Source organism: Canis lupus, chromosome 21 (genome assembly GCF_011100685.1).
Source record: "Canis lupus familiaris isolate Mischka breed German Shepherd chromosome 21, alternate assembly UU_Cfam_GSD_1.0, whole genome shotgun sequence".
Lineage (NCBI taxonomy): Eukaryota > Metazoa > Chordata > Mammalia > Carnivora > Canidae > Canis > Canis lupus.
Window position 1 is genome coordinate 13,066,895 of NC_049242.1, and position 26,510 is coordinate 13,093,404.

At 43.4% G+C, this 26,510-nt stretch overlaps 2 protein-coding genes across 4 annotated transcripts in view; one reads left to right on the plus strand and one right to left on the minus strand.

The window, feature by feature from the left end:
- The window catches only part of ME3 (malic enzyme 3), a 293,266-nt gene that overhangs the window by 156,998 nt on the left and 109,758 nt on the right, over window positions 1-26,510 (plus strand). The gene's annotated exons all lie outside the window — the stretch shown is intronic.
- On the minus strand, window positions 2,019-5,693 carry LOC119864957 (60S acidic ribosomal protein P1-like). The gene is made up of 2 exons (XM_038568367.1): window positions 4,658-5,693; window positions 2,019-3,731 (listed from the first exon to the last, which is right to left on the minus strand). Exon 2 carries the CDS (start codon window positions 3,500-3,502, stop codon window positions 3,263-3,265), a length of 240 nt encoding a protein of 79 aa, XP_038424295.1. The 5' UTR covers window positions 3,503-3,731; window positions 4,658-5,693; the 3' UTR covers window positions 2,019-3,262.

A 26,510-nucleotide genomic window follows, 5' to 3' on the forward strand; every position in this document is an offset into this window, starting at 1 on the left:
AGCACAGTCGGTTGAGTGTCCAATTCTTGATTTCAGCTCATGTCATTATCTCAGGGTCATGAGATCGAGCTTCACACTGGGCTCTGTGCTCAGGGGGAGTCTCCTTGAGATCCTCTCTCCTCCTTCTGCCTCTGCCCCTCCCTTTTACCCCCCCCCCCACACACACAGAGAGTCTCTCTCTCTCTCTCAAATAAATAAATCTTAAAAAAATGATGTAGTCAAAATAGAGCCTAAAATCATAAATATAAATGAATAATGGTTATTATTATGTACCACTGATTTCAAGGTACAGCTGGCCCTTGAACAAACAAGCTGGTAGTTAGGGACACCAACCCCCAAGCAGTTGAAAATCCATGTTTAACCTTTCATTTCCTAGAACTTAACTACCAATAGCCTACTGTTGGAAGCCTTACCAATAATATGAACAGTTGATTAATGCATATTTTGTATGTTATATGTATTACATATATGCTATATTATTATAATAAACTAGAGAAAAGAAAAGGTTATGAAGCAATCATAGGAAAACACATTTACAGTACTGTATTGTATTTATTTTTTAAAAATCCACATAGAAGTGGACTCACTCAGTTCATACCTGTGTTGTTCAAGGGTCAACCATAATTCAACAAAAAATACTTACTTGTTCATAAAATTCTACATGGTATCACTTACATGTGGAATCTTAAAAAAAAAAAAAAAGAAGGTGAACCCACAGAAACAAAGTAGAGTGGTGGTTGCCTAGGGGTGGGGAAGATAGAAATTAGTAAAAGAAGACAAACTTTCAGTTACAAGGATCTGATCTAATGTATAACATGGTGACTGTAGTTGATGACACCGTGTTCTATAACTGAAATTTGCTAAGAGAGCAGAACTCAAGTGTTCACACACACACACGCATACACACAAAGGAGAAATATGTGAAGTGATGGTTACATTAATTAATTTGATGAAGAGAATCCTTCCACAGTGTGTACATATATGGAATCATCGTGCTGTATACTTTAAATATAGTACAGTTTTATTTGTCAGTTAGACTCCAGTAAAGCTAAAAATAAATACTTGTTCATAGAGGAAATGCAAGGTCCTGGACTGAAAGGGACTCTTAGCTCCCTGATGAATCATAGATGAGGAAGCTGAGGCTGAGAGAGGCTGGCCCAAGGTCACATAGGCACTGGTGACAGAGTCGAGTCATCAACCCTAGTCTTCAGAAGCCAGAGTGGTTTCCTGTCCATCATGCATCTGAGATGGAAGCACCTGCTTACAGGTGTCAGATGCCATGACTGCACATTCAGCCTTCTGAGGGCCTGTGGATCAGCAGGTGCAGGTGCTTTGAGGGGTCGCAGAGGGCAGTGCAGACTGGAAACCAGGTTGGCACAGCCAGGCTTGGGGCCCTGGGCATCAGAAGCAGAGGAGAAGTTGAAAGTCACATCTCCAAGTCTCTCTTTGAAGAGAGGGAGCCACTATGGGGCTTTAGACGACGGAGTAACATAGATTCGTGTTTTAGAAAATACTCCAGGACTGCTGTGAGAACACCATCTGACCTGGTTTGCCCAAGACGACATCAGTACAGTGGATGAAGTTTAGGAAGTGCTTTCTTGTGTGTGCCTGTGTAGTTGGGGTGGTCAGGGGTATCCCACAGAGCTCTCCAATTCCTTAGTGCAGATTCTCATTCCTCTATCTGATCCTTAACAACAGCCCTAGGAGGGAGGCAAAGCAGTTACTACCAGCCCTGTCCTACAGACAAGTAAAACCAAAGGGCAGAAGTAAAGCACCTTGTCTGGGCTTAACTGGCCATGAAGCTGGACTCTCATTCAAGCATGTTATACCATACTGGATTGGATTGTGTATGCTATAACCATGTCAGTGGTAAAAGTCTTTTGCTCCAAAGTAAATTAAAATACATTGAGGGCAAGAGACATAGTAGATGCTTAGTAAGTACTTGTTTATTTTTCCTACTGCAAACTACAAAGTTTAATCACAAATTTTGATAACAGATTTTGACAAATGTAGTTTTCCATAGCAAACATCTATAGTGTCAAGGGTATGAGATAACAGTATTTATAAATATTAAAACAAACTTTTTGATATCATAGGAAGTTTCTTTGAGGAAGAGATTTAGAAACTCAGATGCAGAATGGGAGAAAATGTTTGCAACTCATATACCTAGTATCCAGAATATATATAAATAACTTTAAAATGAGCAGAGTTACTTGAATAGACATTTCTTCAGAGAAGATAGACAAATGGCCAATGGCACAGGAAAAGATACTCCACATCACTAATCATCAGAGAAACGCATATCAAAATCACAGTGGATGCCACTTCACATCCACCAAGATGGTAATACTAAAAAAAAAAACAAAAAACAAAACAAGAAAAAAAACACTGGGAAATAACAAGTGTTTCGGTTAAGATATGGAGAAACTGGAACCTTTGTACATTGGTGTTGAGAATGTGAAATGAAAAACAGACACACCAACAAATGCATGTGTAAGAGTATCCCTAGCAGCACTCCTCATAGCAGTGAAAGGTGAAAGGGCACAGATGTCCACCAGTAGATGAAGGGATAAACAAATACTAGTTTGTATTTACAATGGGTATAAGTCAGTCATTCCAGGGAATGAAGGACTGGTCCATGCTACAAGATGGATGAACCTCAGAAACGCACTATAGTGAAAGAAGGCCGACCCAAAAGGTCACTGATTGTACAATTCCATTTAGATGAAATATCTAGAATAAATATATCAAAATAGTGAGATCTATGGAAACAGAAAATAGCCGAGTGGTTGCTTAGGTCTGGGGGATGGAGGAAAAGGAATATGGAGAGTATCTGCTTAATGGTGAGGACATTTCTTTTTGAAGTGCTAAAAATGTTTAAAACTACATAACAGTGTTGGTTGCACAACTTGTGAATGTACTGAATGCATTTTTAATGGTTAATTTAATTTTAAAAATATATAAAATACCGGGGCACCTGGGTGGCTCAGTTGGTTACATGTCTGACTCTTGATTTCGGGGATGTGGGTTCAAGCCTCACCTTGGGCTCTATGCTGGGTGTGAAGCTTACTTTATGTGTATACACATACACATTCAAATTATGGTAATAGGTGTATTAATATTCAATAGTAATTTTATTAATGATTAAAATGTCATTTCTGATGTGCTGGTTTTTCTTTATCTTTTTGTGTTAAGAGTTCAGCTTTTCATTGAACAGGTTACAGAATAGGTTTAGTCAGAAAGACCAAAGCCCATGTCATCATCAGACAGTCTTCTTTGCTTCCACCTCCTTCTCTTCTGCTGGGGCAGCCGTGGTACAGGTGGTGGGAGCTGCTCCTGATACAGGACCGGCTGCTTGGGCAGGTCCACCAGCCCCCACATTGCAGATGGGGCTCTCGATGTTGACATTGGCCAGGGTCTTTGCAAACAAGCCTGGCCCAAAAGATCCAACATTTATACCCGCTGCTTTAATGAGAGCAGTGCTCTTATGCTCTGTGACCATCACCTCATCGTGGAGCAGGTTAAGGGTGGAGTAGATGCAGGCAAGTCCCGAGAAGGAGGCTGCGGGAAGCAAGTGCTGAACAGATACTGCTGGGCGCAGTGCTAGTCACCGGTTGAAGTGAGGGCCTCACTGCCGCATGGCCTTAGCTTCCTCTAACATAATGGATTTTCTACTCAAGGGTTAACTGTCTCCCAGATGACTTACAGAAATTGTGCCACAGTTTCCAAATCTATAAAATGGGAAAAATAATTGCACCTGCCTCATTTAATTGTTGAGAGGATTAAATGAGTTAGGAGATGTAAATCTATACCTATGAAAATCTACTTACATCCACGTAAGTCAATTTACATTATGTGGTTTTGATATATTTGTATATGTTTATATTTATATCATATACAAACTCCCTACTTTTATTGAGTTCTCCATTGTTTCTCAACAACACAAGAAGTTAAAATGTGCAGAGAACATTGGTTTTATGAGGGGAAACTTCTTTGCTCTTTTTTCTTCTAGGAGACTGTGCCTTTGCAGCAAGGCAGACTCTCTTGCTCCAAGGTATTTCCCAGGTAGACATTACATCCTTATGTTGGAAGGTCCACCAATTGCTGTGTCCACCCATACTTCACAGAGTTGAATGGGTAGACAAGGAGCCACAATAAGCCTGTGCTCAATAGGTGTCCAGTGGGCCTCCCCCTCTCCAGCAACAAGATGTGTGGTTTCCATTGTCTCTACTTCCCCTCACAGTCTTTTGGCCAGAAATAGTCTATGGTCCCAGTCCAGCTACCAAGGAGGCTAGATTTGTGAAGGTACATGGCCTGTTTGATCAGCTACTAACTGTTTCTACTACACTGGTTTGGAAGAGTCTAAGAACTCTGGGCAGCAGTTCACTGCTGGTTCTGACCTGATCTTGTAAACATGTTCCTGGATACGGAATTCCAGATTCTGGTTCCAGTTGCCAGTACTAGAACCCCTGCGGTTGCATTCCTGCCTTGGTACCATACCTCGGGTCTTATGAATGCAAGTCCGTATCACTGAAAGGCAATTCATGACTCTGGATCCCTGCTACTTGCTGCTTATCTAATGTACTTATACATTTATGTGTATTGTCTAATGTCGAATTCCCAGCATTACACAGACCATCTATCACAGAGCCTCTACCTTATGCTGGACCTGTCACCCAAACTTTTTTAGCTGCCTGTTGCCAGAACCTTTCTTCTGTTGCCTGTTGCACCTTGCTGTGGCTGTTCTTCACAGCCCAATCCACTCTGGTTTGGCCCACCTCATCATCATCCAAGACCTGGTTCTGACAGGGGAAATGGAAAGCATAACAAGAAAAGGAGAGAAAGTACAGAAAAGGAAAGCAGAAGAGAGAGGCAAAGTGACATAACAAATGAACATTACATGTAGAATGTGGTTGAAGTCTACACTCTGCCACTTACTGTGCAATGTGACCTTAGCCAAGTCCAGAACCTTCCTAAAACCTATTCCCTCAGTTACAACAGGAGAGAGGTAGACCAGATGATCATTAAGGTCCCCTCTGACTGATATTTTATGATTCTGTGTGTAGATAAGAAAGCTCCTGAAAGTCTCTTGGACTCTTCTGAGAGTGATAAAGGTGGCCAGAGCTTATACACTGACCAGACGTGTCACGGGCTGAATTTGGAGTGAGAACTACTTTGGAGTATCCAGTCCTCTGGTTAAACATTTTCTTGGACTTTACTGAGTAAAAATCAAAACCTGTACTTTCACAGATGGAGAAGGGGGAGAGTTGGCTTTAAATATATTTCATCTGACTATGATGAAAGTATTAAAATTGCACAAGTAGGAAATTTATAGGGCACTTTACATTCTGTTCATTTTTGCACTAGTCAGAAAAGCTGAAATTCAGTATGTTCTCAAATTAGCTGAAGAAACCCCTTGTCAAAGACCCCTCAATCCATCTGGTTACCATTATTAAGGCATTATGGGGTGTGTGTGCTTTCCATAGGAAAAAAAAAGAATAATCCCTTCAAATATGTAATTTCATAGGTTTTGAAATATGAAGGCAACCATTAAGGGAGCTATCAAAGCAGTCTGAGGTACAGTGCAAGTTGTCAGGGGAAAAATATAAGAGAATTTTCAATAACTGAAGGTTCAACTGATTTTAATGCCAAGGCCTAGGATTGTAACAACACTTCTTGGAATTCCTAGAGATTGTTGTTTATTGCGTAGAGGATTCTGAACCAAGAAGATAAATTCTGAATCACCTGGACTGTATTAAAGTGACTGGGGACTTGGAGGGCTTGGTGGGGGGGGTCTCCTCCATATGAACCTCATAGCATAGCTGCCCTCCCAAAGCACAGCACAGCTGAGAGCTGCTATTCTTCTAGCTCTGGCATTTTGTTCCAAGAGCACTGTGCCCTGAGCCAGCATCGCCTCTTAGACATCAACCCAAACAAGACAACATTTTTCCCTTATGCAAGACATAGTAGAAAGAGTGAGAGCCTGGATTCAGACAGATCTTGAGCCAGATCCAGGCTCTGAGCCTCCCACTCATAAGCTTTGTAACCCTGGGCCAGCACAATGCCTCATTCATAGAAGATACTCAGTAAACCCCTCCTGACCTAAATTGTTTTTTCATCCGCCAAATGAGGATGGTAATATCTATAACATAAGCAGGTTTGATGATTATATGGGTAAAAGTTCTCAAATCAGTGCCTGATACACTGTAACCACTATATATGTATTTATTGTAAAAAGAACATTCTGAAAATTTCTAAGATATGATAAAACACTTCCAAAATATTATATCTAATATTTTCATTTTCCTTATTTTTATTTTATTCACTATTTTCAAAAAATATATTTCCATACGTATTATAAGAGCCTATCAAAGTCTTCAACATCCCCCCAGATCTCCCTTCTACCATTCAGTGCTGTATCGCTTACCAAGTGCTTCAGTGAAAGAACTGATCTGACTCTGATCTCAGGCCTGCTCTGCAGAGATCTCACCTGTCTTGTCCTGCCTGGTCCCCCAAGGAGACCTGGCATTTGGCTGGAGAAACTTGATGCTGACTCAGCTCTCAGACATATCAAGCCCTAACAGGACATAGTTGTTATCATCATTCCCTGCTACCATCAAGGGCTACCTTGCAAAATATAGGAAGTGGTTTCACTGTTGCCATCCTTGATCTGGGGCTGGGATTGTTTACTCACTGGAGGAAAAACAATGACTTTGAGACTTGCCATTTGGTTGGGAATCTAAATATCTCTTTAATCTACTTATATTTTGTGGAGTTGGCAAATGCATGAGGGCAGAGAGGAAAGTGGGGAAGTCCTTAAAGAATGCAACACTGCCATTAGCTGTAATGAAATTGTCAAAAAATTTAAACTCAGTGCTGGTAAAAATGCAATAGGATGGCTACTTATATGCTGATTTGGCAATATTCCTAAAGAGTCTTAAAGTTGCTTGACTTCTTTAGAATGTAAGTTTCTTTCTTTCTTTCTTTTTTTTTTTTTTTTAAGATTTAATTTATTTATTCATGAGAGACACGCAGAGAGGCAGAGACCCAGGCAGAGGGAGAAGCAGGCTCCCTGCAAGGAGCCCGATGTGGGACTTGAGCCAAAGGCAGATGCTCAACTGCTGAGCCACTCAGTCTTCCCTAGAATATAAGTTTCATGAAGACAAGGATATTTTGTCAGTTTTGAATTTTTTAATTATTGCTTACTACTGTATTACCAATTTAAAATGTTGTCCAGCACCTAGCAGATACTCATTAAATATTTGTTGAATGAATGAATAAGAGTTATCAGTCTCTAAAGGCCTATAGTAGTTTAGTCTAAAAAGCAGTCAGAAAAAAAAATCAAATCAAATAAATAAGAAAAAAAACAAATGCGAATTAATTATGTGCTCATCACAGCATAATTTATAATCATGAAAACTGAGAAACAATTATACAAAATAGGAATTATTAGATAATCAGTTGGAGTGTTTTTCAGATTTTTAAAAATGCTTTAAGTTGAAGTTTTAGTATATTTAGTAATAATTATATAAAATTATTATATAATTTTAAGTGAAAAACGGATTTGGAAATTTTTTATATAGTATGATCTCAACTTTGTTTAAACAAGTTTTTTTCTTAAACATAGAAAAGATATTAGAAGAGGGGCACCTGGGTGGCTCAGTGGTTGAGCGTCTGCCTTTAGCTCAGGGCATGATCTCAGTCCTGGGATCGAGTCCCACATCATGGTCCCCGCATGGAGCCTGCTTCTCCCTCTGCCTGTGTCTCTGCCTCTCTGTGTGTCTCTCATGAATAAATAAATACAATCTTAAAAAAAAAAAAGAAAAGAAAAGATATTAGAAGAAAACAGACTAAACAATTCAGTGTTTATCTCTGAGTGATGAGATTAGGTGTAATTTTTATTTAATTTTTCTTAACTTTTTAGTGTATAATAAGCACATATTACCTTTGGATTTAGGGAAAAGATACATGTTAAATACCCATTGAACTCAGAGTTAGATGGAGATCAGGCTTGTGGCCCCGCTCAGCCAACTCGCTGGTTCATGTTCCAGAGACTTTGGGTAGCTAATGTAATGTATGTGAAACTTGTCTGCATGTCTCACAAAATATTAAGCATAAGACCAAAGTAGGTGATGATAATTGTTGTTACTCTTTTGACTCCTGTGGACCTTTTGAGAAAGCGGTCCAGCGCATCCTAAGATCCTTTTGTGATGGGTGGTAAAATTCCCAACTGGTTGGGAATGACATTGTCAGTTCCCAGAGGGGGACCCTGTCTGTTTGGTGTGGTACAAGGCCGGCATTTTGCAGGTACCTGCTAACTTTTGCCATGTGAGTAGAAAGCTTGAGGAATTGCTGGTCCGCTGCATTAATTTACCAGGGTGACGGGGCACTGCAGCATAGGTATGCAGAAGTGAGTCATCTTCCCGGCAGTGAGCCTGGTCCACAGACATCACCTCCATGTCACTTCTTTGTTATCTTTTCATACATGGTCACACTGAATCCTCCTCATAACCCTGTGCAAAGGGGTCTGTGTCAGCTTTTAGATGAGGAAGCAGAGGCTAATGGACCGGTAAATAAATCGCCTGAAGTCACATACTTAGTGACCAGTGGAGCCAGGATTCAAACCAGCTGTCCTTGACTCCAAAGTTCTGGGCTCTTCCACCTCAACTGGCTCTCTTTCTAGAAGAGTGACCAGGCAGTTTGTTCTGCAGGTCTCGCTGAATTTGAGGATTTCTATGGATGTTCCAGATGGCATCATTCTAACCCTTTTTGTGGTTTCTAGCCAGAAACAAAGAAAACTCAACATCTCAAAATCTGGATAGGAATTGGGTGAAAATGCTCCTTTGTTGCTTGTTTCAGTAACAATCCTTAGATAAATTGCTTATCTCAGATGCAGAGATGCTAGCTACATCCAGCAATTGTCTATGAAAACCATGGCTTCCTATTGGTTACAATGAGATGCCCTATATTTCTCCACTTAAGGCCAGAGGCCTCACACTTCTTCTCCTTGGATTTAGGGAAGTCACCACAGCTAGGGAAGTGTTCCTTGACCTCTCTGATAGCCTTTGCCTCTTAAAGGTGGATTCTGTTTATATTGTTCTTCCAAGTGGTATTTTTTTCAACAAAACTCAATAGTTATTGTGGTATATACGGAACATTCTCCCTCTCAGTGCCTATGAAACTGGCTCTAAGCATGTGCTGAGAGTTAGGTTATTGTCAGTTTGGTGAACCAACTGGGGGACTCTAGAAAAAAGAACCAGTCCACGGCTGGTAACAACCCAGTGGCATTCTTGTTACAGTGATTGAACTCTTTGGACTTACCTGCCTATCTGTGGTCATGGTGCTGTGACTACAATAGCAAAACAGGCCAGTGGAGAAGCTGGACTAACCGGAGAAATAAAAGGAAGGAGCATGGCCCCAGTTCCCAGCCCTTGCTTATTCTGATTTCAGGTAGACTTGGACTGTAGGTGAGATTTTGTCCACAGGTGTATTACTTTGCTGGGACATCATAACAGAATACCAGACTGTGTGGCTTAAACAACAGAAATTAATTTTCTTACAGTTCTGAAGGTTAGAAGTCCAAGATCAAGGTGTTAGCAATTTGGGGTTCTTCCAAGGCCTCTTTCTTTGGGTTGTACCTGGCTGTGTTCTCCCTGTGTCTTCACATGGTCTTCCCTCTGTCTGTATTGTCTGTGTCCTAATCTCTTCTTCTTTAAGGACACCAGTCATAATGGATTAGGATCCACTGGAACAATCCAATTTTAACTTAATTACCTCTTTTAAAAAGCCCCTGCTCCAGATACAATCGCGCTCTACAGAACTAAGGGTTAGGACTGCAGCACATGAATTTTGGGGGGTGGGGAGGGGATACAATTCACCCTATAATAGGATCTCTGTAGAGAATCAGAATAGAACAACTGATCAGTCACTTGCCACATTCTAAACCATGAAGGCTGATATCAGTAACTCCTCCAATGCTGGGATGGCTAATCAGGCCCAGGAAAGGAAGAGTGTCAAGCAGACGGTAAAGACTCCAGCACAGATACTTAAGCAGTGCTGAAAAATAGAAATGGCGACTGGCCTCAGTTTCCCTGGCTTGAAACAAACATCCAAGGCCTGCATGTTTTCTACCTTTCCCAAATAACTCAGTACACAAGAAGGCATCATATCATGCTTTCTCTCCCTCTGAAATGTACCTTGAAACTATCCCTTTTCTTCCACTCTGTCCTCTGCCCTGCGCTGGTGTAGAGCATCTTCCTCCTTCACCTGGGCAGTGGGGCGGGGCCCATCGCAGCCTTATAGCCTTCAGGCTCCGCCAATCGGCTGCCAGAGGGCTCTTCAGTGTGAAGACTGGATCAGTACCTGCGTGCTCAGTGCTTGTGCTTGAGGGCCTTCCCCGTTGCCTACAGGATAATTAGCATTCCTTAGCATGGCACATGAAGACAGTGCTTTAAAACCTGTTAGGAGCTCCCTGCGGCCTCCAGAGAACTATAATTAGCAAAGCTTGCAGGCTCAGGCCTGCATTTCAATCTGATCAGACCTGACCCTGGATCCAGCTGCCTGACATACCACTGCCCTTCAGCCCTTCCCCCCATACTGGATCACCCCAGTATGATCCAGCTCCCCAGATGTCTTCTCCTTCCTCCCTAATAAAGCCTGCCCACCTTTTCCTCTCCTGCCTCTAGGCTTGAAGGCATGTCCAAAGTTAATGTCTAATTTAAATGTGACTTTTCTGTGAAGCTTTTCCCACTGCTCACCCCAGCCCTCAAGAAGAATCATTCTCTCCCTCCTCTCTGTCCCCAGAGTGCTTGACACATTCCTCTGTGTGCTTAACATCTTGAACGGTTTCCTTTTCTTTGTATCCATCACTGGGATGTGAGCTTCTTAACCAAATGGACTTTCTCTAATTCATCTCTATATCCCACTGCCCCACACAGCCCCAGGCACAGAACGTGCTTACTAGACAGGCTCTAGGTGAGTAAAGAGGTAAAGTCACAGGAGTCTCTCCGTAACGGTGTTGATGTGTCCTGTGAGGTTGCCAGCCCATGGTATCCTCTTCAAACTTGAATGATGAGCTCTTCTTCGATAGCGTTCGTGACCATTCTGCCTGCAGCAGCAATGCAATCCTGTGTGGGCCGAGCCCCTCCCAGTTTGGGACAGGCCACAGAAGTGCTGTAGTCCCTCACGCTGTCACTATGATGGGACAGCACACTCGTAAGAACAGGGCATGTGGAGGACAGGGGGCAGCGGCTTAGTTGCTGGAGCTCTGGCCCAAGCAGAACACACCGTGGCTACTTGACAGGTGAATTCCCTTACTCATGCCATTCATCCTGTGGCCTTCCAGAACTAAGACGCAGAAAAATATTCTCACAGTATGGTCAGAAGCAGGAGGTGCAGGTGCTTGCCCACCATGGAAAACAGCAAACCCAGAAGGGACCTAAGGGAAATAAAATAATCTAGCCCAGTATCTTTCCAGACACTTCGCTTTGCCACAGAACCTTCTTTTAAACAAAATCTCGAGTAAGGAAGCCCAGTGAATATCATAAAAGTTGGGTTAAGCTGTAGTAGAGGAAGCAGGACACACCCCCATTCCCATGACACTCCCTGCTTAGCACCCCTAGGGAAACCCTGAAGACCCAGCAGAGTCCCTAAAGTCCAGATTGGCATCTCTTCATCTAGTTGTCCAATCCTGAAGACCTATATTTGTTCATTCATTCATGTATATTCATTCATTCATTCATTCATTCATTCATTCATTCATTCTCCCTCTCCCCCTACCCCCAAACATTTCTTAGCTCCCAAGCGCTAAGGTAAAAATAAGAACGACACAGTACCTGCCATAAGGAAACCTATGAGTCTAAATGGGGAGTCACACTTTAAACAAACATTTGCAGTAAATCTGACAGATATTTTTAAAGCTCCAGGGCCGTGCAGGTGACGGTGAGGTCAGCACCGAGAAAGGAGAGAGCATATGAGTCTCCAGTCAGTGTCCGAAATAAAGTGGCTGGAATTCCCAAGCCAGTGAGATTTATTCCCTACCACTTGCTGTTAAAGGAATAAAAGAGAGAGCTTTCCTATTAGGAGGCTGTGTGCCTTCCCAGGTCTCCCCCTCAGGTGGCCTCCCCCTCGGGCAGCCTCCTCCACCCCAGGCGGCCTCTACCCTCCACCCCTAGGGTGGCCTCCCCAGATTTGAGGATGCCCAGCGCACAGAGCAGGTTCTGGTTGATGAGGGAGGGCAGAAGAGAAAATCTCTCTCCAGCGGCTCAGGATGCACAGCTGCCACCTCACAGAGAGCAGGGTCAGTGCCTTGGCCTGATTCTTTTGTCCTAGGGCATGAGGGAGTTAAGGAAGCCTTTGTGCCCAGAGATCTTTCATCACATGGTCACTCCTGAGTAAACGTGAGGGAAACCGGGACTTTCTTTCACCAGAAATGGCTTGAGCCCATTAGTAAAGGGCCCTCCCCCACCCTTCATATTCTAATGGACCAATGAGCTAGGGAGAGGGCTGTAGCAGCATTCCCAGGCCCCTCTGAGGCTGCCATTTTCACCCTCAACACCCAAGGCCTGGCATCAGGCCTAACCCCACTGGTTGATGCCTTTGCCCTTTCTGTTCTAGGAAGCCAAAGGTTTTTGGAGATTGAGCTATGTGACTTGATGTGGTCGTTTTCTCGAGGCTCCTTTGACTTTGGAGCCTGGAGAGAACAGGAATGACCCCTTGCAGGGGTCTCGTCAGTGCCCCATCTGTGTCTGGGAGGGCCTGACCTGGTACCCGGTTACGGTGAGAGCCCCAGAATACCTCTAAAAGAAGGAACTGGCATGTACTCACAAACAGCATGTGTTACATCCCTTGGGGAGAAGTTAATAAAGTGAGGGAACTAACTTAATGTGTGTGAGGGGTGTGCATTCTGAACCGGGCACGGAGCTTGGTGCCTGGCGCCCTGGATTATGACACTGGCAATTACTGTGATATTATTTATGTCATGTCTCTCCCTCTGATCTGCAGGCTTCAGGAAAGCAAGGATGATGCCTATGTTGTGCACTGCCATAGCTCAGCTACTGGCACAATGCCTGGCATGTAGTAAGGCACACAGTAAATATGTTGAATGAATACACAAATGATTTAATGTGACCTTCTGATGACCTTGTAGAATTGATATTATGAGCCCACTTACAGATTAATAAATTGAGGTTCTGAGAAGTTGAGTAACTTGCTTATGGCTACATGGCTGGTCATTACCTGCAACAGTATTAACCCATGGCTTAACAAGTGGAGCTCTTGCTTGTACTTGAACCCAAAAGCATTCTTTTTTTTTTTTTTTTTTGATAGTTAAAAAGAAAAAAAAAAAGGAATCCTTTTTTTTCCAATTCTCTAGACCTTCTTTTTAGATGAGCAACAGGTTACTTTCTCCTAATTACAATTTTATGTCCTGCCAGGCCTCTGGTAGTTAAAGAGGATGCTTCCTAACACAAATGCTAAAGAATGGCCTTTTCCACTGTCTTTCTTTTGGGGTGTGATTCTGACTTTCAGAATGGAAAACATTTTGGGAAATGGAGGGAAGTATGAATGAGAGTAGCTATGAAGGGCTTTATTCCAGGGCTAAGACTTGAGTCAGACTTGAGATGAATAGGATTTATCAGAGGGTTGAGGCTGTTTGCATCTATCAGACTTTATGTCTGTACATTCTTACCCCTGACCCAGCCTTCCATTCCTGGCCCCATTCACTTCCACTTGGGTTACAGGAAAAACAACCTTCCCTAATATCTTCAGTCTCTTCCAGAATATTCTCTCCAGCTCCGTCTATTAACATCTATAACTCTCACCTTGAGTTGACTTTCTTGTTAACCCCTCTCACACTTCTTTTCACACTCCTGAGCACTCCAAGTCAGGACACAGGTAAGCATCATTTCATTTCCTCTTATTTTAGAACTCCCTTCTCTCATCCTCCTATTTAAACAGACAAATAGGGCACCTGGGTGGCTCAACCGGTTAAGCATTTGCCTTTGGCTGAGGTCATGATCTCAGGGTCCTTGGATAGAACCCCACATCAGGCTCTCTGCTCAGCAGGGAGTCTGCTTCTCCTTCTCCCTCTACCCCTCCCCCCTCCTTATGCTCACACTCCTGCTTGCTCTCATAAATAAATAAATAAATAAATAAATAAATAAATAAATAAATAAAATCTTTAAAGGAAATAACTTTCACAGAAACCAAGTCTGCTTCCCTGCTCCTTCTCTAAGAGTTGTGCCATTTAGAGATACTGACCTTTCCTCTGTTTGGTTGCTGTCACTTCCACTTTCATTCCTTGAGGGCTTTGGCACCAGGTTATAGACGTTCTCTACCCCAGTCCTGCCATCATCTTGGATTACTTGAGCATCAGTATGGCTGGCTCCTCCAACACCCTGCCTCTCTAACTGGGAAATGTTTCCTCTCCATTCCCCCACAGCTGCTCCCAGAGTCACACCCTGGACCTTGGCATTGAGCGAAATTCCTCTATGTGAATCACAGAAATCCTAGAATCCTAGAAATCAATGATTATAATGACACACTCAAACCAGAGACACTGCCTGTTTGGCCAACCCACTGAGCTCCCCACAGTCTCCTGTCTCCATAGTGATCCCGCCTTGCTCACCCACCTACCTATCCTGGTCATTGTTCCTGGCCACCAGCCTGATCCAGTCCAACCTGGAAGCCACTAGTCCCACTCCTCCTGGCAGTACCCCATATTTTATATGCCTCTATGTTTCACTGTACTCTTGAGAGAAATCACAACCCTGGATAAACTGAGCACTCACTTTCTCTGTGCCTGTGGCAGGCAGTCAAGCCTCACCCGAGGAAAAGGTGCAACAGAAGAAAGTGATCACCAGTGTCAACAGAGACCTTTGTAGGGCTCAGAAATCTCACGTTTCTCTGATCACCTTGTACTCAAACTCTTCATAACCTCTGTTTTAAAACTTTTCCTCTGACATCACCAGCCCTCCCTCCCAGCAGATGCTTTCTGCATGGTGCATGGAAGTACACAGCACCTCCATGTGTCCATGCTTCCTTCTGTCCTGTTAACAGCAGCTGAGGGGACCTCCCCTCACCTCTCCACCTGGGCTCTGGCTCCCATTCTCTCCCTTCTTGAGGAATTCCCCCCATCAGCATTTCAACATGCTCCAGCCTCTCCATCTGAAACCACTCCCCTTTAGTAGCTAAACTCTTGAGAGTTGCGTGTGTTTGCTGTTTGTTTCCCCACCCCCTGCTCTCTCTTCCAACGCTTCGGTCTTCCTGGGGCCAACCTTCACTGGCTTATAGGGGACCTCCTCTTTTCTGAATCCAGTGGATGGCTTTCAGTCCTCATGTTACTCAACCTTTCAGAGAAATTCAGCAGTGTTGACCGTCCTCTCCTGAAATGCTCTTCCTCGGCCAACTTGTGACAACCCAACTTGCGGTTCCCCTTCTGCCTCTCAGCTTCCTCCAGTGCCATATCTTCCTTTATCCAGCCTTTAAATGCTGAAGTTCCTCCAGGCTCACACCTAGGCTCTTCCCCCACTCTCAAGTCTCTCTATGGAGTCTCAATTACCACCTGTTTGCTAACAGTTTCAGTTTCCAGATTCATTTTCTAGTCCTGTCTCTATGACCCAGACTTACAGATGGACTTACAGTCCAACTGCCTACATGACATCTTCAGGTGGCTGTCTCACAGGCTGTCAGACACAGTGTGTGTCAAGTACAATTTGAGATGTGCTCCTCTACTTCCACCCCCTGCCCCAAATATCCTGGGCTCCTTTGTTTGGTGTCCCACCTCAGGGATGCCACCACAGTCATCCATCCAGTTATGTTTGCAGTGATTGTTGCCCTCTCCCTCCCACTCAACCCCTAATCTCCTTGGTCACTAGCTCCTGTGCATCTTATCTCCTCCATACAGCTCTTATCCTTCCAGTTCTCACCATCTGCATCCACCATTCTAGTCCAAGCTGCTGTCACCTTTCACCTGTCCTACTGCAGGAATTTCCCAAGTTATTAGCACATTCTTAGTCCCTCCAAAAATTTTCCTCACTGTAGCCAAAGCAATCATGAGCAAAACAAACAAAAACACATGAAGTTAATGATATCTCTTATATTTCAAATCTTTTTGTGCTTTCCCAGTGCCCTGAGGCTGAAAACCGAAGTCCTTAGCAAAGTCACCCACAGGCTGCACCATCTTGGTTCTGCCTGGGCTCCTTTCCCTTTCTAAGCTTCTGAACATGCTGCTTCTTCTCCACTTAGAGTGTTTTTCTGATCAGCTCTGCCTTGACACTTGGCCTAATTAACTCTTCATTCATCTTTCGTATCTCATCTCGAATGTTGCTTCCTTAGGGAAGGCTTTCCTAATCATCTTCCCCCCATCTACATCAGGGCTCCCAGCTCCTCCCATGCTTTAATAGTGTCCTCTGCATCTGCTCTGTGGTATTTCTTATCATAAAAGGATTCCTTGTATAATCATTTATTTAGTAAGTGTCTTCCCTGCTGACATGTGAACTTCTCTTTTTCACAGTTGTATCCTCAGCCTAGCACACTGCCTTACACAGAGTAAGTACTCAACAAATTTTTGTCAAATGAATGTCATTGCTTTGTTTTGTAACTTTGAATGACAAATAACTTAGTCTTTTATCTTCTGTGTTGATTTCTCCTACTGGAACATGAGATTTAGGCTTTTTCATCTCTCTTTAAACCTGTATCTAGAATTGTGTGTGTCACACAGTATGTGCAAGTTGAATGAATGAATGAATGAATGAATGATGAGTAGATTGAATAAGAAGAATGGGACAGATGGTAGACATCTCAACAGAGACAGCAATGAGCAAAGAATTCTAAGGTCCTTATCTCAATGCCTTGGGTTATCTGTTTTGCATTAACTTTCAGCCATAAAACTACTTCAGAGATTTGTTCCCTATAAAAAGCCAGCCTCTGATCCTGGTTTCTTACCAAGGCTTAATTGTCTCAAAAGCTCGGATACTTAACTTGAAGCTTCTGTTCCCTTTTCTTTTTCTTTTTCTTTTTTTTTTAATGGGAAAATAACAGAGAAATCCTTTTGTTTCAGACTCAGTAGAAACAACTTGGCTTCTGTCTTCTCCATAGGCAGGGCAGCTGAAGTTCTTTCTCTGTTATAAGCCTACCCAGTGCCAGGACTCTCAAGATTTTCCACTAGGGTCAGAGAGAGATCTTGCTACAACAGTGTATAATGATTAGTGCTATTGTTGTGCTTTTTCACTATGCAGTCTTCATATTTTAAGGCAGTAACATTATTAGAGAATTATATTAAAAAGCAGTATTTTTCCTTCTCGTCATTGCTGCTCATTTAAAAAGATATATCTTTACTAATAAGTCAGCATCCACCCAGCCCCCTTCTTTAAGAAATTGTCCTAAATGAATCTCTATTGAGGTAACTCCCAAAGACAAGACACTCCCCTTTACTCTTGAATCTATGTGTTGTGGATTAGAATTTGTGCAAAACATTTATCTCTGGTGTAGTTTCTCATAATCTCAGAGGTACAAGTGAAAAGCCCTGGCTCTGCTATAATCAACATTTACAGGTGGAGGCCTAGGGCTTGAAATTTTAAACCAGCAAGCCAGGTACTCCTGATGTACAGTGAACTTTGAGATTCAGAGCACTTAATTATAAGTTTAAGTCAATGACCTTTCATCCTTCAGTGCACTTTAGTGATTGGCAGAGAGGCATAGAAGGCTGCTCATAGCAGAGAACCCAACATGTGCATATATAGAGGCCTTTGCTTGGAATGATAAGAGAGTTTGCTGTATTGAAAGCCACCACGTGGAGGTTGGTGGAGATGAAGCCAGAAACGATGCATAATTCATGAAAAACCTTACAGACTTTGATAAAGATGTTTTGGTTAGGAACTGAAATTGTCTGATTTGGTTTTTGGAAAACATCTGGTAGAAGTTCTAAAAGGTGCATTCCAGAAGCAGGACAATGAGAGCTTGAGTGAGAGTAGCTGACACCAGTGTTCAGCTGTTGAAGAGCCATTAATTTATTAGAGACCAGGGATGACACTGAAGAGAACAGGAGTATGAGAATGAGCAAGCTGGGCAAGAGAAGAAGAATGAGAACTATTCAAGAGATAAAACTATCTGGACACTTGGCCTAATTAACTCTTCATGCATTAATTCTGCTACATTCATTGTATATAGCAATGACTACATACATGGGTTGAGTTGTGAGGAGCACAGGATGCCTCTGAAGTTTCTTCTAGGCTCATGGGTGGTTCCCTTGTTGAGGAGAGAATGCAGGATGGAGGTCTGGCAAGGAAGATGAGTTTGGTTTGGGGCATGTGGTGTTTGACAGGTTTATGAGACATGTAGGTGGGGATTCCCACAGAGCAGATGGATGAATGCATCTGGAATTTAAATGATTCTGGGGATGGGATGCAGAGCATTGCCCTTGCTTGCCATCCACTGATTGCCCAAAGTGCTGTATTTACAATAGCTGGCATTTAGTTAGTGAGTCCTTACTAGGTGTCAGACACGTTGCTGCACATGACACATGTCATGGAATAGGTAGTGTTACCATCCTTGCTTCACAGAGAAGGAGCCTGAGACTTGAAAAGTCAGGTAAAGTACCTAGGCCATGCACCTCGTAAGGGTCAGAGCCGAGATTCAGATTGGCAGTTTGAGTCCCTCACTGGTAAGCACCCTCCTGTGCCACAGTGTTTCTCAGATGTTTAAGCCACACCTGCACCTAAAAGTACACTTTCCATCACAAGTGTACCCACAAATGTGCTTTGCACATGGGTGCACACTCACACAGGCAGCTAAGTGAATAGTGAGCAAAATAGTACCTACCCTTCCTAAACGTGATGCAGCCTGATATTTTCAACTCAAGTCTTTGTCATCTTTTTTTTTTTTTTTTTGGCATGGAGCCCAATGCAGGGGTTGAACTCATGACCCTGAAATCATGATGTAAGCTGAGATAAAGAGCCAGACAACCAACTGAGCCACCCAGGTGCCCCATCATCTTTTAAAATGGTGGTTTCTCCCTACTAAATTGATTTCACAGCCAGAGTTTGATTGTGTTTGACAAACCTTGCTCTATTTTGCTCTCCTGGGGAGCATATTTAATTTCTGTTCCCAGTCCTTGTCATTTCCCCAACCTTTGTGGGGAGAACACTAGGTGTTGCTCATGTGTCCCCCATTTCTCTCTCTTGAGAAGGTATTAAAGGTAAAAGGCAGGAGTGTAGTGGAATGAGGCAGCCAGGAAACACTCACTTCAGTAGATGGATCAAACCTTGTCTTTGATGTGGCTGACAAAGGTTATTGCAGAATGCAGTGTAAAGCTGTGTGAGAAGAGAGATCGCTAATATGAACCTCAGGGGCCCATAGGCCTGAGTTTCTTTCTTTTTTTTTTTTAATTTTTATTTATTTATGATAGTCACACAGAGAGAGAGAGAGAGAGAGAGAGAGAGGCAGAGACATAGGTAGTGGGAGAAGCAGGCTCCATGCACCGGGAGCCCGACGTGGGATTCGATCCCGGGTCTCCAGGATCGCGACCTGGGCCAAAGGCAGGCGCTAAACCGCTGCACCACCCAGGGATCCCAGGCCTGAGTTTCTAGTCCAGCTCTACAGCTTATCAACTGTATCATGTTGGGTGGATGTGTTACTTCATAGGGTATTGTGGAAGCAGAAACTTGAAATAGTGAGTTGGCTTGTTCCACACCTACCATGAACCTGTCCCTTGGTAGGCACTGAGGAATTCATATTAATAGCTTTATTAATTTACATTTTAATGTATAGACTAACTTACAGACTGAACACTCATCTGTGAAAGCGGACAAAAATTTCCAGACTATTCAGTAATGACCCAGTCAATAAACCAATCATGTAATTAGTCAGCAAGCTATTAGTAGGTCATTCAAAGTAGACTTTAAATACTGGTTTTACTTAGCATAGGATGTAGATCTTAGAAGAGGCCGGTAGCTTGATGGCACTAAATATGGCCTTGGGCACAGAGTTGTTTATTTTGAGACATCTGGAGGAGAGGTCGCCCTGCGGGTCCTTCAGAGTAGATTGTGTCACTCTAGAACAGCCATGACCCATCTACAGGACTTCCAGTGCCCTCTCCAGAAACATCAGTGGGAAAGAGCTATTTGATTAATACGTGTAATCCCCTGAACATACAGATCCCGGAGCTAATAATGTTTATGAAATGAGAACTTTTTAAGAAGACTTTCAGGTTCATTAAGTGCAAAAATTAGATTCTGTTTCACAGGGGAATAAAGCATCAATTCAATGTTGATTATAGAAATGAAGCTCCAGTAGAAAAGAAAAACTCACATGGCTTGAGGTTCTACATTTCCTTTCCCTTTCTTTTAATATAAATCTAATTTTAAAATGGAAATACAGTTCAGATAGCATTCCTGGTACTTGAACTTTTAACTTATAGTCTAGTCCCTTTTGAGTTTCTCTCGTTAATTTTAGATTTGCGTCAGGTCCTCATTAGCAGTTAAAATGTATCAGGTGCTTACTCTTAATGTAAGGACAAAGGAAGATGAATACAGTGGATTGAGGATAGAGGTTAGAGAGGGAAGAATGAACAGGAGGAGAAATTCTAAGGACACTTGAGGCTGCTGTGCCTCTCAGGAACATGACGTTCATGCAGCTTTGTGTCCTTTGCCACACTCAGCATCTAGTAAGGACCCTATCACAGCTCTGTTGACTGAGTGCCTCCATTATCTGGGCATGCCATTCAGGGGGGTTCAGGTAGTTCTCACGGCAATTTGTGAAACTTGTATTACTAATCTTCATTCCATAAATGAGGAAACTAAAGATTAGAGAGGTTAAGAAAGCTGTCCAGGATCACACAGCTGGTGGGGGCAGAGCCACAGTTTGAATCCAGGGCCAGTGACTTCAAAGCCAGATCACCCTCCTCTTTGTGGCCTCTCATGGGCAAATCTGTGCCTGAAGTCCAATGAAAATACCACTAGTGCTATTTTGCTGAGCATCCTAGCCTGCCAGGCACTCAACTAGTCTGCATAATTACAGATTAATTCCAAAATACAAAGGGTTTGTATTCATTCACTGGTTTGAATGAAAAGATCACTAGACTGAAATTCCATGGAAGCAGAGGCCATATGTATTTGGCCTCTCACTTTATATCGGGTGCCTCATATGTGGCTAGTCTTCAAAGCATACTTGTCAAATGAAAGGTTATTTAAAAAAATTAATGAGGACACCTGGGTGGCTCAGTGGTTGAGCGTCTGCCTTTGGCTCAGGTCATGATCCCAGGGTCCTAGGATCAAGTCCCACATCAGGCTCCCCACAGGGAGCCTGCTTCTCCTTCTGCCTATGTCTCTGCCTCTCTCTCTGTGTCACTCATGAATAAATAAACAAAATCTTTTTAAAAAAATTAATGAACCCACCATTTGAAATGGAATTCCGAGTTCAAGTTCCATTTCTGCAATTTGCTAGGGTCTTGATTTTAGGCTAATCATTTCATTCTCTTAGCCTTGGTGTTACCATCTACAGAATGGGCATAACCCTTTCATAGCCTGCCTTACAGGGCAATGTGGTTCCCAAACTGTACTGTACCTTGGAGCAATCCATGGACCTTTAAAAACTCTTCATCCGGATGTCCATCTGCAGAATTCTGACTTGATGGTGGGGGGTGGGGGGATGTGATCTGGACATTTAAAAGCTCTCTAGGTGGTTCTAATGGGTAGCAAAGTTTGGAACTACTGTCATGGGGATGTTCTTTTCCTTTCAGGGGATTGTCAAACATAGCAAAGGCAATAAAACTGTGCTATAAAATCTAAAGAGGCAGTTAAATAGAAATAGTTGTTATAAACTGTTACAGTGCAGAATGACTCTGCGCCTAGAACTTCTGCTTCCTGATGTCATGACAGAGAACGAGGTTGGTCATTCTGATGAAACTGAGTGCCACATCAGTCATCTGTCCCCAGGACAAAATAACCTCCATCCTGGTTCACCTGACCAACTGGCGGAGTTGAAGCAGTGGAGGAGGATTTGGTTGGCCTCAGAGCTGGAACAGGTTAACAGTGACCTCCTGGACAATGGCCCTGTCAGATGAACTTGTCCTTGGGCAGTCTCACGTGCAGTTTGGGCACCCCTGCCCACTCACCCGCTTGCACCGGGCATACATGGACAAAGCTTATTCAGAGACTCTCCCAAATGTGTCTGTTTGATTCTTTATGGTCATAGTTCACTTTTTGACCCAGTCCTCCCAAGCTTGGCCTGTGTCACTGGAGGAAGGAAACGGTCCTCCCTTGTCCTCAGCAGCTCCCGTCTGTCACCTTCCTCTACTGCTACCCTTTGGAGGGTCAGCTGAGTAAGAGGTCCATCAGGGTGCCAAGAACAATATTATTTAAATTTTAAATAATAGTCTCTTGGGAAGAAAGGGTCATGAGGCATTCAAACTGCCAGAGGGAATTTTGCCAAGAGAATGATTCATAAGCTTTTCAACTATCTACCTCTCTCCCCTTGTTTGGTTGGGACAAAAATCCTAAAGTCACCAAGTATTTCAGGAGCCGATTCTTCCATTTCTCTTGCATGTTGGTCCTGATCCAACAATTGTGATAAACTAATATTCCAATGGCAAAATAATTGAAATAGCCATTATTGTCACATGCTTTTGAGAGTGCACGTTAGCCACCTGCCCTCAGCGTGTCATTGACCCTGCTGAGCCACAATTTCCTCTTCTATAAATGGAGATAATTACACCTGCCCTGTCTAGGACCAGATAGCCTGAACCCTTGGAGACCATTTCAGAAATAATAAAGCAATAAAAATATGCAAGTCGTGCTAGGCAAAGGGGACACACAGATCATATAGTCATAATCCCTGTCCACAAGGAACTTACTGTCTTGAAGGAAAAAGAGATGAGAAAGTAAATAAATGCCATCAAGGACATTGCTAAATTGCTTATAATCTTGAATACAAAGGGGTTTGAAACTGCAATAGTCATAGTTTTTTGGGTTTTTTTTGTTTGTTTGTTTTTTGGCCTTTCTGCCACTTTTTTTTAATTTAGGAGCTCTAAACATCCACGTTCTCATTTGGCTCACATAACCACCTGGTGAAGGCAGCAGACTCAGAGAGGTGAAGTAACCTCCCCAGGATCACACAGCCCGAAAGTAGAGGAACTGAGTATAAATCCTTTGCCTGTAGCTCCCTTCCCATTCACCCATACTGATAGTGTGAGTGCAGCACTTCCACGTTCTGGTCCTTTCTTTACCCATGGGAGGAAAATGGAAAATTGTATTTCCCACCAGAACAAGAACTCCTCTCTACATCATAGTTGGAAAGGCCACAGGCAGCCTCTGTGCATTTGCAGCTCACAACACCAAAGCCTACTCTTTGAGCCCAAAACTGAGTTAGGGTTAGTTCTGGGCATGAATGAGCAGTATATCCTATACTTTCAGGAATTTACAGTATGTTCCTAGATCTGTAATTTTGCACCTAATCACAGAAGTATGTTTAGGAGGAAGGCCATTCTCAGGTCTATGTCTGCTAAGACTTCCCAATCATGCAGTTCTCAGACCCCCAAATATCCATCTCAGGAGTGTGCTCAGGGCCCCTCATAAACCTAGAGGGTTCAGCGAGAGAGCAGCAGTCTCAGTAACCCCACATCCTACCTCCGGGAGTCCATGTCACCCTAACTCATAAAAACCCCAAATGGATAGAGCCATGAAGTACTATGCAGGAGGAGGAAATGCCATCTGGTCCTCTAGCAGCTCACCAGCTTTCACTGTACAGTTTGGGAGCTGGTGGCACACAGCCCTGCCCACCTGTAGCTCCTCTCTGCTGCCGCAGCTGCTGGATAAAAAAGTGGGTTATGGCAGAAGCAGTCTGCTCCAAGCATGATGTAATGATGGTGGAACAGAGCACCTTTACTGTTACACATGTGTCTGCTATCCTCCCTTCCATAATCCTGGTTAGAGGAAGCAAGGCTGTGCGTGTGTCACAGGCCAAGTACGTGCTCTCAGAGGTACAAGCACACCTGTTTGCAGATGGGCTGACAGGCCCAGAGCTGATACAGAGGATGACTTGGCAGTAGCTGAACTCTTAAGGTAACTGACTCTACTTGAAGAAGCAGAATAATTTTATCCCTACTCAAATAAAAGCCAACTCGATCCACACCCAGTTTAATCTGTTAACTCTCAGGAGCAGTTGCTTGGCTCAGAGGAGAAAAGATTGTGATGTCTGGAAACAGATGGATCTGGGTTCTGTTCCCAGTTCTTCCATCAACTTGCTATGTGACTTTGGGCAAATACTTAATACTTATCCCTCTAGCCTCAGTTTCTTGGTCCACACATGAGGATAATAATCATAAGACTGTTCACCCAGGGTTGCTGTGAGGATTAGAGATGCTAAGTATAAGGTGCCTCTCTCAGTGCCTGACCCAGCCCAGTGGGTGCTCAGTAAAGGAAATGGTTGCTGTTGTTATTAACGATGATATTATTGTGCTACAGCCCTGTGTGAGCTGCTTTGAAGTGCCTGCTTCTAACCAACCCAAGTTTATGACCGAGTAGCTAATGCTTAAGAAATCAAACAAAAGATGCATTTCACGTACTAAGCTGTATGACACTGATACTGAGGGAAGGAGAGAGCTGTGTGAAATGGGGTGCCCAGGACAGCCTCGTGGAGAGGGGCCCCTGACTGTGGATTGGGAGACAGAGGAGGAAAGCCATCAGGGCATAGTGGGCAAGGTACTGATGTGAGTCAGCATGTGGCAGCCAGAAAGGGCATTGGCAGGGCATGGGCAGGAGCCTTGCAGAGCCATGGGCGGGCAGTTGCATTGGATGCAGTGACATCACTTCAGCCCCTACTCCCCCAGACTCCTTTGCCAGACTAGCTGCTGACCACAGCTAGGGTCTCAGGGCTTCCATCCAGCATCTGCCAGTGAGCTCTCCTGTGCCACCCTGCCTCATGAACAAAATAGTAATGGTTATAAGGAGAACACCTAACACTCATCTAGCATTTCCTGTGCTCCAGGGTCTACACTGAGCATTTCACAGGCATTGCTTCATTGAATCTCATAACACATGAAAGAGATCAGAGAAGTGCCTTGCCCAAGGCAGAGGCCCAGAATCTCTGTCATCTGTTAATCCACAGGACCCCTCTGATAGACTCACAAGGGCAGTGACCAGCACCTAATTCCTTTGGGACTCCCCAGTGTCTAGTGTGGTTGTCTTGGCACAAAGTAGGAACTCATAAATGCTTGTGGAATGAATGAGAAGAGATTGTCAAGTGTACAGCAAGGTTCTGGATCCAGAGCCACTAGGCAAATCACCAAGTGGACAGGGAGGCCTCCTCTCAGAAAAGCTAAGTCCTGAGGAACCAGGCACTAAGCAGCTTGGATCTCTGAACGGCAGGAGGCTGGGTCTGGGGCACAGCCCGATAGGGCTTGCTGCCTCTCAGCCCTGCCATTTGATGGTGGAGTCTATTAAAAAATCTTCTCTCTGATGTCAGAAAGTTTTGTCCTGGGAAATTGGGTGATGCTGAGCCCATGGGAAGAGTTCAGTAGCTGTGCCAGAGATGATCATTCAGAGAAGATGATAAAGTAGGTAAAGTAGGGGTGACAGTTAAAAGATTCACATGGGTATACCCTAGGCGCTGACCAATCAAAAAAATACTGGGCCTTCAGTTCTAGAATAGGGTCTGGAGGCCACCCACTCTGCCAGACTTTAACCCCTTAGTCATTGGATCTTGGGGAGGTCCAGAGGTTCCCTGAGAGAAGCCAGAGCCTTGGGAGGTATACTTGGCTGAGGGAGTAGGTCAGAGCAGTGGCCCTGTAACAATTGAAACATTTCAAGAGTAACAACTGTAGGTCCCTATTGGTATGTGTGGAATACCACAAGGTTGACCTATGACTAAAAGAGTTGGCCACTTTCCAAAACCCACTTGTTCTATTTTGAGAGCTTTGTTAAAACTAGATAATAGAATGTATGACTCCTATTTAACCAGGCACACAGAAACTATAATTTCTCAGTGTGATAAGAATGAATAAGGGCTCCACTGTCAACTCCTCCGTGTCGTACAAGCACGTCTTCTGCCTTAGGGTTCCTGGTATACCTTATTAGAATTATGTGACTTCTTGACATACAGACGAAGAGTCTTGAATATCAATTGACAATGTTTGTTTCTTTTGTAGAGAAATACAAATTCTAATACTTCTCTTCTACATGCTAGTGAGTTGTCTTGTGCCAATCCTGTTTTGGAGGCTATGGTATAGCTAAAGTGCCTGCATTTCTGCTCTATGAACTTGTAAATTTGATGTTGCCTTAATATTAGCTTTAGGATGAAAAGAAGCTTCTAGAAGTATTTTTTTTAATCCCTGAAATTACCAGTTGCTAAACAGCCACGACTTTTTCCTCAAATACAAAAGAAGTTGGTGGCAGTCAGCCAAGAGAAACACTTAGCCTTGTAGAGAGAAGCAGGCTGTTATTAAAAGCCACAGTGGTCATTAACAAAGATGATGTCATAATTCAGTGCCTGGGCCTCTCTGGCATCCCCAGGGCCAA

Coding starts and splice junctions, on each gene's coding strand:
- LOC119864957 (XM_038568367.1), bottom strand. CDS start 3,502: ATGGTCACAGAGCATAAGAGCACTGCTCTCATTAAAGCAGCGGGTATA.